Source organism: Terrapene carolina, unplaced genomic scaffold (genome assembly GCF_002925995.2).
Source record: "Terrapene carolina triunguis isolate 2854851 unplaced genomic scaffold, T_m_triunguis-2.0 Scaffold42, whole genome shotgun sequence".
Taxonomy (NCBI): domain Eukaryota; kingdom Metazoa; phylum Chordata; order Testudines; family Emydidae; genus Terrapene; species Terrapene triunguis.
In genome coordinates, this window is record NW_020664393.1 from 13,652,556 (window position 1) to 13,663,288 (window position 10,733).

A 10,733-nucleotide genomic window follows, 5' to 3' on the forward strand; every position below is an offset into this window, starting at 1 on the left:
CCTAATGGGGAGCCACATCAAATAAACACAGCAGCATGTGCCTAGACTGAGCATCATTCCAAGATTAAAGCTGCCTTTGTGTTTAGCGGGGCTCAGAGTCGATTCCATTCTTTTTTCGTAATTAATTTAGTTTTTGTGAAAGATTTCTCTCAGTGCCTGACACTGTGCGTGTATCTGTCTGTCTCGTGTCTGTTTGTGTGTGATACTCACTCCACTCCATTGCATGGGCACTCGCCTGTAAAGATCAAAACACATCATTTCACCTGCTACCGTTTACGGGATAGTCCAGTACAGGTTTTTTTTGTTCTGTTTTTAAGATAGGAGAAAACGTAAAAAAATAAAAATAAAAAAAATAAGAACAATCAAAAGTTGGAGGGGTTTCCCCCCCCCCCCGCCAACCCCCATGTGAGTTCACTGCACAGGCGTCTGCACCCCGTGGTGTGGTGGAGTGTCCCTACTTGCCCCATATACATCCTCGGCTCCGGGCAGAGTCCCTCCCGGGGGAGTCATGCGTTTCTCTTTCTGTCTCCTGTTACAAAACCACACTCGCACCACCTCTTTCTCCAGCTGTAGGCTGTCCGCCAGCGAGGTGATCTCCTGGGCAGAGGGCTTGGGGCACTTGAGGAAGTGGCTCTCCAGGGCGCCCTTGACGCTCACCTCGATGGAGGTGCGCTTTTTCCTCTTGCGCCCCTGGGCTGCGATCTTGTCTATGCTGGTGGGGCTGCCCGAAGACGAGTCCGCCTCCTCCAACCACTTGTTCAACAAAGGCTTCAGCTTGCACATGTTCTTGAAGCTCAGCTGCAGGGCCTCGAACCTGCAGATGGTGGTCTGCGAGAAGACGTTCCCGTACAGGGTGCCCAGGGCCAAGCCCACGTCCGCTTGGGTAAATCCCAGTTTGATCCGGCGCTGCTTGAACTGCTTGGCGAACTGCTCCAGGTCGTCCGAGGTCGGCGTGTCCTCGTCCGAGTGGGGGTCGTGGTGGCCCCCGCCGCCGCCCCCGGGGTGCTGCTGCTGCTGGTGCGGAGGGTGCTGCTGCGGGTGCCCCCCGGGGTGCTCTCCGCCGTGGTGCTGCTGCTGCTGCTCATCGTGGGCATCCCTCAGGCCGTGGTGGTGCAAGCCCGGCTGGCCGGGGCTCAGCATCCCGTTGACCGTGAAGCCCGGCGGCTGGGAGTAGAGCAGCCCCGCTTGCCCCCCGTTGGAGGAGGCCATGCTGGGCGGCAGGTGAGCCGAGGCGCCCGTCCTCCATGCCCCGGCGGCGGCGTGGTGGCTGCCGGCGTGGTGCACCAGGTGGGGCGGTCTCCCCTGCTGCTGCTGGTGCTGCTGCTGCTGCTGGTGCTGCTGCAGCTCGTCCCCCCGGCCCCCGGACTGCACCACCGAGGGCTTGATGTCCTGCTGGCCCAGGGGGCTGGTGGACCAGGGCGAGTCCCCGCCGCCGCCGCCTCCCCCACCGTGGGACAGCGCCGTGATCCACTGGTGAGCGTGGCTGAGCGGGTGCCCGTTGCTCTGCAGCGTGTAGTCCGGCTGCACCAGCGTCTGTGCATCCCTGTAGCCGGCGCCCGGCTGCATGCTCCCCGGCGGCTCCGCATGCACCATGGAAGAGCTGGAGGTGAGCAGGCTGTAGTGGTTAGACGCTGTGGTCGCCATGACTCTCCGAGCCGGACTGATCGCTCTGGTTAAAGGAGCCGCGCATTTGACAGCTACTTTTTCGCCTCGGGCTCCTCTCTCCTTTCGCTCCCCCCCAAGTCCTCTTGGCAGAGCCCACTGCAAAGGCACGCGTCCCGGCTCCTCCCTCCCGCGCCCACCCATTGGCTCCCACCGCTTTGATTTACGTGGAGACCTCTAGCAACCGGCTCCGGGGGAACCACCGATTGGCCCCAGCCGCGGCGCCGACACCCCGCCCCACAACCGCTCGCTCCCTTTTTGTAACCAAACTCTAAGGGGGGAAAAGGAGCTTGGCTGCTTGTAACCACATGGACGGGGGAAGAAAGGGGGAGATGCGGGGGAGGGGATGATTCTCAGCGCACCGACCCTGCTAAACCCTCTGAACACAGGAGAAGCAAGTACACTCTACTCTGGCCATACACAATGCAAGTCCTGGAGGAGATGCATGTTGTTTTCCTGTTGCTTGCATCATTGCAAACCTGGCTGGCTCGTTGCATGCTTTAAACGCTGTTTGCTTTTGTGCACGCACACGCTGCGCAGAGCGCGAGCTGTTGACTGGAATATCTTTAAGCACGGGCTGGATTGCAAGGATGGCACTGGTACAAGAGTGAGATCACTTTACCACAGTAATTTGTTCGCTCTGTAAGTCACACTAGCGCTTCATCAATGCTGCTCTGTTGACTCGTGGTGAATTTCCTACCCTCCCCCTTCCATCCACGCGCCGACTCCTTACGATTTTTTTTAAATGCAACTTTGTTAGCGACACTTTAAAAAAGAACCAGAGCCTGCTGGTTTGTAGATATAGGGATGGGTTGGAAAGATCCGAGCGGGTGGGCGAATGCGATTCCGCTATAGTCTTTACACCCAGAAGCCCGGGGGAAACTCGCTGCTCCCGGGCCACAATGCAAGAGGGTGATGACGGGTGCTGCTGCACTCTGGGGAGGACAAGAGGCTATAGCAATTCCCAAACTGCCCCAGCAGCAGGTGCTATCCGGGACAAAACACCCAGCAACGAATTTCAGGGCTTAATACCTTGCAAATCACAAAACCACGGCAGTCCGGCAGTGTTAGGCTTCCCCGGGCACTGGGGGACAGGAATGTTTACAGATCAGCTTCAGCGACTCCGTTTTCTGCGCGCTAACATAAAGATAAACAAGTTGCTGCCCGAACAGGAAAAAAGGACATTGTGGAACTGGATGCGGATCTCTTAGGAATGAGCGGTACTCGGGTTAGCCGTGGTAAAGAGTTCGTTTCCCATTTTTAAGTGGTAACCAAAGCTTTATCTTGAAAATAAACTACTGGGGGAAGGGAGTTGCGCTGTAGACTCAAAGTATCTTAATCAAAATAGTACAATAGGGCAGACTGGAAAATGTATTACTACTAACAAGAACCAGCTTTCTTCTGAGAGTTGTTTATAAATCACCATACTTAACATACAGACCTTGAAAGACTGTTTGGCTGGAAATGGTCCTCTGTGTGAGTGTGTGGACGGGCTGGTGCACACAAACATATACAGAGAGACAGCATAAACAGGTTATTTAGTGTTAGCAAGATACTCCTGCGGGGGCCCTTGTTTCCTTAGTTAGTTTAACGGCATATTAAGAGATTATTCAACCAGGAGTCAACTTGGCCCGTGTGAAAATCATTTAAGCAGCAAGGAAGGGGAGATTCTGCTCGAAATTTTTCCTCTCCTGTGGTGTGAGGAAGACAAGCAAAGAGCAATGCTGTCTGTTCTGCAGGTATCTATGAAAAGTCAGTTTATACTTTATGTCTCTGAATTGTTTCCACGATAGAAATCATATTTTTGGTCATGTTTTAAGGACATTTACAGTTTGATGCTGAAATGCTGGTGCAGTTTGTCCAAATCAGGTATAGTCCATTGCGTGGAAATAAAAAAAAGCAAAATCTACAACAAACTTCCACTAAAACAACCAACAGCGCCTGAATAGAACCACAGCATAGCATACACCAGGAGAAAAGCACTGGTCTTATTTACTATTGGGCGGAAATCCTTTTTCAAGGCTGAATTTGAACTGGCTTTTCTTCAAATACCGAATGAAAGTACTTCAGGACCCAGGCTACAGAATGGCTTATTTGCAAGTCCAGTTTTTAAAGCGTATTTATGTGCCTCGGGGTGGTTACAAGTGTTATCCTTAGAAAGTCAACGAGAAAGTCACTTCTGCCATAACCTAAGGCAGGTGTATCTCACATATTTATCCCCAACTAATATTTCTATTTGGCGAAACTTACCTCTCAACTGGACAAAACACACAAGACACTGAGCAGAGAGCAGGCACCAGACATTAGAATTTCTGTATACGGTGAAGCAATCTGAAATCAGCCTTATGCAACTTAAAAGTTCCCTGCGTCTCTCTCGCTCTCCCCCTCCCCTCCAGTTATGCACAGACGAAGAGCCAGGGACGACGTATACAATCGCTGTTCCGCGTGTTTAATACCCCTAATAAATCACCGGCAGATATCAAAGGCTCCTGGTAATCACACAATTGCAAAAGTATGAACACGGTGTAAAACCCCCTTTCCCCCTACTGCTCCCCCTCCCCCCAGTGACATTAACATCTATACGTTCACAGCTGGAAAGAGCGCAGAGTGCGAACGGTGAATTCAGAGGCGATGCAAACTCCGCCTCCTCGTCCCCATCATCATCATCATTGTTATCCTTGTCATTAATACTGTTTCTTAAGCATCCTTAACTCCCAGCTCCCCCTGTGGAGGAAACCGCTATCGGAGAGCTCATGAGCGGGGAGAGCTCTTGATTGTCTGCTCCTCTGTGGTTCCTGTGTGACTGGTGCTGATTTCAGTTGGAGCCCCCAGATTGGGGCTGGTTTAGGTCCAAGGAGCTCGGGATGTGAAAGAGACAGTCATGTGTCCCCTTTCTTTGGTAACTGACCCTGCTGGATTAGAGGGCTCTGGAGCCTTTATTTCCTTTCTCTGCCCGTATAAAAGCAGGTTGAAGGTGATGCAGTGTCTTGGGCAGACACTGCAGTGTTTTGATTCAGCTCAGCCCTTTTCACTGTTCAAAGCAGCTGTTCAAATACTAGGGCTGCTTACTTTGACGTGAAGAGGATTTTCAAACAACCCTAAAAAGCTTTGAACTGACAGGCCTCCTTGATATCTCCTTCATTCCAATACAGCTACCCGAGAATATTCTCTATAAAACACATATAGGCTCATCTTAACCGGAGCTTTCCCCTGTATGGGAGGTGAGCTGCTGCACACTCGCAAGGTACATTGCATAAGGAACGGTGGTGGGTTCAAAGTATTGATCCTGCTGGGACGTTTAAAATCCAGGCGAGCTACCGCATTTCCTCTGGATATAGTTTGTGGACTCTAGCCCTTTATTGTTAAATATCTTGGATTGTTGAATCATCCTTTTACTTGCAAAACGTTGAGTTGTCTTAACGCTTACACTCTTAGCAAATCCGAGCCTTGCGGAGAGAAAGCTACATCTACTCGGTCAAAATACAAACCCTGATCCTTTCTAACAAGATTTTATTTCTAACGACCCCTTAATGCTCGGGGTTTTAAGAGTGCTCTTTTAAAAAAAAGGTTCCTCTATTTAGAGACGAAAAGCCTATTTTAAACTGTGCACTCAGTGGCTCGAAATCGACTCACGCAGCTAAAGAAAAAAAAATTCTTCCAAACTTCGATTTTTTCTCATTTATAGCTAGTTTTAGGGTGAAATCATCAAGAAGAAGAAATGCACTCTGCAATTTGCTAATATACTTTTTCTGGTGCAATAGACACAGATCCATGCAACCGAGCCTGCTGCTCCATTTAAAGGCCAAGTTGTGAGATTTGGGCACATTACTAGGACGCATTTAATGTAACTATTGTGAGATGCGACTGTTTTGATCTCTTGTTCCCTTTTTAACCTTTCTGTATGAACTATTCAATCCTGCGCTTTCTGTAGCTCTTCCCAGTGTGGCTCGAAGGAGCCTGATCTCGTGGAGAGACCCAACACATGAATGGAACTTCAACTTTAAGGGCCTTCAGAGGGACAAAACTGAGGCCGAGGCTTCACAAGTGATTGCTTTAAAAAAATCCAATCTACACAAAGAGGCAGCTGGCTGCTTTAATGAAAACTGCCTTAAAGCTGCAAGAACTGCAGCCTCAGGGATGTATTTATAAGATGACTCAAAAGCACACTTTCAAGTTGCTTTTCCTCAGGGTAGGTATAACAAACATATTTAACTAGGATATCTAAACAAAATGGACAGAAACTGATAACTTTGATTGCACAGGATCACATTACCCACTGAAATTAAAACCCATAGTTTAAATTGATTTCTCCACCTAGCTGCATCAGACAAAAGAATATATTTTTTCCTGCTAGAATATCGATTCGCCTAGAAGATAGAAAGGTATAGAATAATAATGATAAAAAAGTTTCTGAAAAGTTTGTATTAGTGTTCATTTCCAACATTCCAACATTCTCTGCAACTCTATTCTTCTGGCCACTTCATTCATATGTGGCTATTCTGTTTTATCTGCATCGCTGTTTAAACTAGTAGGATGTAATGTTCTAAGTTCAGTATTTGAAATTAAATAATTTGAATTCCCGGATATTAATCTTTTCCCTTCATCCTCCAGTTCTGAATCTTTGTCATTAAAAATGATCCACCCTTTGTAGTCCGCAAGTGAATATTTTATAGACAGATACCGCTATGAAGACTTCTAACACAACGTCAACCAGTCAAGCTTAGCTGTTGCAGGGATTACTTTGAGTAATTTATCAAAGGAACGCTGCTAAATTTGGAGTGGTGACTATGAGGCCTGGAGGGGAAAAGAAGCAAAAAGGACAAATTCCATCAGTCTGTGAGATAAATTCTACTTGGAGTTAATACAGCTTGTTTATATTGAAGTCTTAGAGCTAGAACAAGATGCGATTGGTAGAGTTTGCCTTCATGCAATTTACTTTTCAGAAGGCTTGCTATTAAATGACCTCCCAACAACGCAGCTTAAAGGGGGGTTCTTTTAACATTAAAACAGGTGAATTGGTAGCAGACAGAAGGGGCTCAAATATCTTTGATATATTAAAGTGTTTTAAATTGAGACCTTTCAGAAACTGAACTGGAGATTTACAGGGGGGAAACAGTCTGCTTCACTGACAAATAAAATACTGTAGTTTCTTTCTCCCCCCCCCCCACCTCGCCCGTAATGATCAAATACGATTAAGCAGAATACATACACTAGGAAGAGCCCAAATATATTATTATTCTACTTAACTCAGGGAAATTATGTTTTCTTACATAAGTTGCATTTTCGGTATGTTTTTAAGGAAAAGAGGAACACAATTAAAGCTTCTATTCTGAAATACATTGGTGACGTGATCTCTAATGCCATGTTAACTTTCACAGGGTGGAAAAGAAGCCGGAGTTGACTATTTGTGGTGCATATGCTTACAATAGAAAAATCTAATCAGTTTTGAAAACCTGAGCATGCCCTGCAGTTCTAGACCTCAGTTGCTGCAGGTGATGGCAATAATGCATGCCACAAAGCTTTAGCCATAATAAAAAGTTGAAATGGAGGAAGAAACGGTCTCCGAGGTTGCCCGTGGGAATATCGGGGGAGGGGGAGAAAGAAATCTTGCCATAGAATCAGCCCAATATTGACCCCTTAGCCCTTCCCAGGGAGTTTTATATTATAACCCGCAGCCAAATGCAAAGGATGAAAACTTGACGCTACAGATTTCACAGGCCCGGTCCCATTATTGCTGTGGGCTAGCAGAGGAAGAATGAATAGACGGCATCTTCCAGTCTTGGCTCGGAACTCCATTGACCTTTTAAGAGCTCCCAGTTGTTGACAATGGGCCCTATCCTGCTCCTATCGAAATGGGAGTAGGATCGGGGCTGCTTGTTTCAGAAGGGAAACCAGCTTAGTGTTTTCCACCTATTATTTTCTTTAGTAAGATAGAGGCAAGATTCCCCCTATCCCCCAGCCCGCAATGTTTTTCGGTGCGTCTTATACTCTCTATAAGGCAAAGCTAGAAGCGGCGACCCTGGCAAGCGGTGGGTGCGCGCAACAGAGTTTGGCTCGGCCTGTGCGCAGAGAGTTGCCGCTGCAGCTTAGCATGTGCTGCAGGGAGAAGCCGGGCGTTGAGTTTCCTCCCTTGGCAGAGGCAGCTGAACGGTTAGAAAGTTTCTTTGGCCGGGCTTCGAAGAGGAGGAAGAAGAGGGAGGCAAACAAGGAGGCCGGGCCATTGTCCACAGAGGACGCATTTTTGCCGGGCTGCCGTTGGTTGCTATAGTGAGGAGGGGAAAAAAATCCCACACAGAGCAGCATAGTTCGGCTCCCTCCGCTCTCGCCAGCCCCAGTGAACAGCGCTCACCACCCCCAACCAAAATAAAAGCGCCCCCCCCGTATCCCAGGCCCCTCCCTGGGTACTAGCCTAGTGCTCAAAGGCTGGAGGTGAGGGCGCACTGCTAGGTAGAAGTAGAAAGGGAGATGCCTTGGTTACACAGCTGGGTCATGAACAGGCAAACAGGCTGTTGTAGTCTGCGCCTACAAGCAAAGCAACTCCTTATTTCTGCTTTATTCACCATATCGGTTTCTCATGCTTTAGTGAAAAGCAGAAATCATGGTCACTGCAAGTCCTATTGGGATTCAATAGCTTCTGACAGTGGAGCACAAACGTGCAACAGTGAAGAATGTTAGATTCATAGAAAGGAACATTACACCTGATACAGCCCCTATTCATTCGATCGCAGCGGCTTCCCATCCTGCAAATCATCAGTGTCACTGATCCTGAAGCGAGCTTCTTTTTATTTAAATAATTAAGCGGGGGTGGGGGAGGAGAACTTTACTTCTTCGATGCAAATGACCTGCTCTTTAATTTTAAAAGAGACTTTTATTTTGCAGCAGTGTTGTTTTTGTTGCCTTGCTATTGAACTTTGAAAACAGTGTGGAGTGGGAAGGCAATAATGAAGTGTCTCCAAGGCTGAAGATTTAGTTAAGTGTGTGCCTCAAGATGGCAAGAAGAAAGTTAGTTACTTAGTTAATTGAGAATTATTCAACTTCTGAGATCGTCACAGAAGCTTGGTGAACTGGGGTGAGGGAAATTTTCAGTTGTTTTTTGCCAGGACAAGTTATACTGCAGCTGAAGGAGAGAGGTCAGTATCTTTTCAAATCAATCTGTCTGCTCTGTACCCATTTATTCCCTGTAAAGGGAAAATCTCCAACTTTGTTCCTTCATCTGTTCTGCATCATCTGAAGTAGACAGTTCTTTAGATTGCATGCACTTTTGCTCTCGACCAAGTGAAACTTTATAGTTATATAGAGTTATCTGACATGAGAAAAAAAATAAAAGTCTTCTGTTCTAATCACATAGGAGAATAGTTCTCTTCTTGTCCCATTGTTATTTTTACCTCATTTTCGACTTTGTGGTTGATACGTTTTTATTAAAAAAAAAAAAAACTTTACAAGCCATCACTTAATGAATTATTCACATTTTAAAAAATGCTTGAAAGAAATCACGCTAATGAAGAGAACATTTGTAGTAATTTGGTGATAATTATCAGAATCACCAAATATTCGCAAAGGCTTTAACATTACGTGTTGGAAGAAAAGCAAAACACATTATTTTAATAGTCTGATATGCAAACTATGGACCATTCAATTACATAGCTTAATAATGCATACATGATGTGATCTTGTTATTGGGATAGGAAGGTCTGCAATAATTCACTCCAAAGACCAAGTGTGCTCTTACATCCAGTAAAATCCATTGCCATGGATCAGGGGCCCCTGCCAAACTACATTTAAGAGAATAAAAATTAATGACTGAGAATTTGAGCGTTAAATTAACATTAATTATATGACCTGCCTGCTGGAAAGATTAAATTTCTTACGCCCTAATTAGATAACGTCTCCTCATACATCAAACAATTTCCATTTCCAGATTTCAGTATTAAAATGCAGAATGGGAGACCAGTGTTGTTTTCTCTTGAGTCTCTTTCAGCGCTAGCACGTAAGATCTAAATACTGTACCAAGCTTCTCCTGGAGTGTGGGGTTTGCAAGGGTGAAACAGAGTCCAGGGAATAAGTTTGGGTCAATGTGTTCTTCAAGTTGAATTTCTTTAACTAATTCCACTGAACGTGTCTAACAAATTAGCTAGAGAACTTATGAACAAGACGGCAGACTGATCTTAGCAGCTCTAGAAACACCGTGCCCTGCGACTGCTTAAGAAGTGGCGCTGGGAGTCCAAACACTTCGGTTTTTCAGTAACTGGATTTACAGCGGGGTCTTTGGGCAGCTGAACTCCTTAGTTTGTTTTATTAGCAACATCCCCTCTTTCGCCTAGCCCCCACGCTGTATGTAGAGCTGATAGCACCAGTAGAGTTAAAACGGAGATTAGAGAGCGAGATCGATCTCTCCTCCGGGATGTGCACGGGACACATCATTTGGAGGATTCTTTTCTTTAAATTGACACTTCAAAGAATACGGCCCTGCGCTCCCCCCAGCGCCACCTCATCAAACCCACCAACAATATTTTCTGCCTTTATCAGCAGTTCATTTAAATACCATCTCCGCTCTGTCTCCAGCCGCAGGCTGCGGCGCCTGACCTCACCCCCAGCGCACGCACTTGCTGTGAAAGGGGGGTGCTAGTCCTGATATTGGACTCCTCTCAAAGTTCAGCGAATGCTGGGTGTCGCCCTGCACTGGTCGCAGTGGCAGGGACACGTGTCCTTCAGCGTTGGGGCGGTTAGCTAGCTTTGGTTAATGCGTTCTCGGGTGGAAAGAAGTCTGGAGATCTCTGCGGGCTAAAGGAAATAGCTCTTGTCTGTTTGTTAACTCATTCAGCTCCGAGGGTAAGGAGCATTTCAAAACGATCGCCGCACAGAAATGCCGGGAAAAGCCCCTCCCCCTCTCTTTTTTGGCCATGAAAGTTCCAGAGAAGAAAGTTTCGTTGCAGACTTTCGTGCACGCGTTACATTTCTGCTCCGATGTCAAGTTTAAAGCGGGCCCTCACATTCCCTGGGCGGAACTGAAAATGACCAAAGAACAGACACCTTTGTTACGTTCAGTGTAATCTAGCTGGGAAGAGCAGGCA

The 10,733-nt window shown here is 47.0% G+C and overlaps 1 protein-coding gene across 1 annotated transcript; it reads right to left on the reverse strand.

Annotated features, from left to right (window-relative positions):
- Window positions 1-411: 411 nt before the first annotated feature.
- POU3F2 (POU class 3 homeobox 2) lies at window positions 412-1,644 on the reverse strand. The gene has a single exon (XM_024192648.2). The coding sequence runs from the start codon at window positions 1,642-1,644 to the stop codon at window positions 412-414; it is 1,233 nt and encodes a 410-aa protein (XP_024048416.1).
- Between the last annotated feature and the right edge of the window lie 9,089 nt (window positions 1,645-10,733).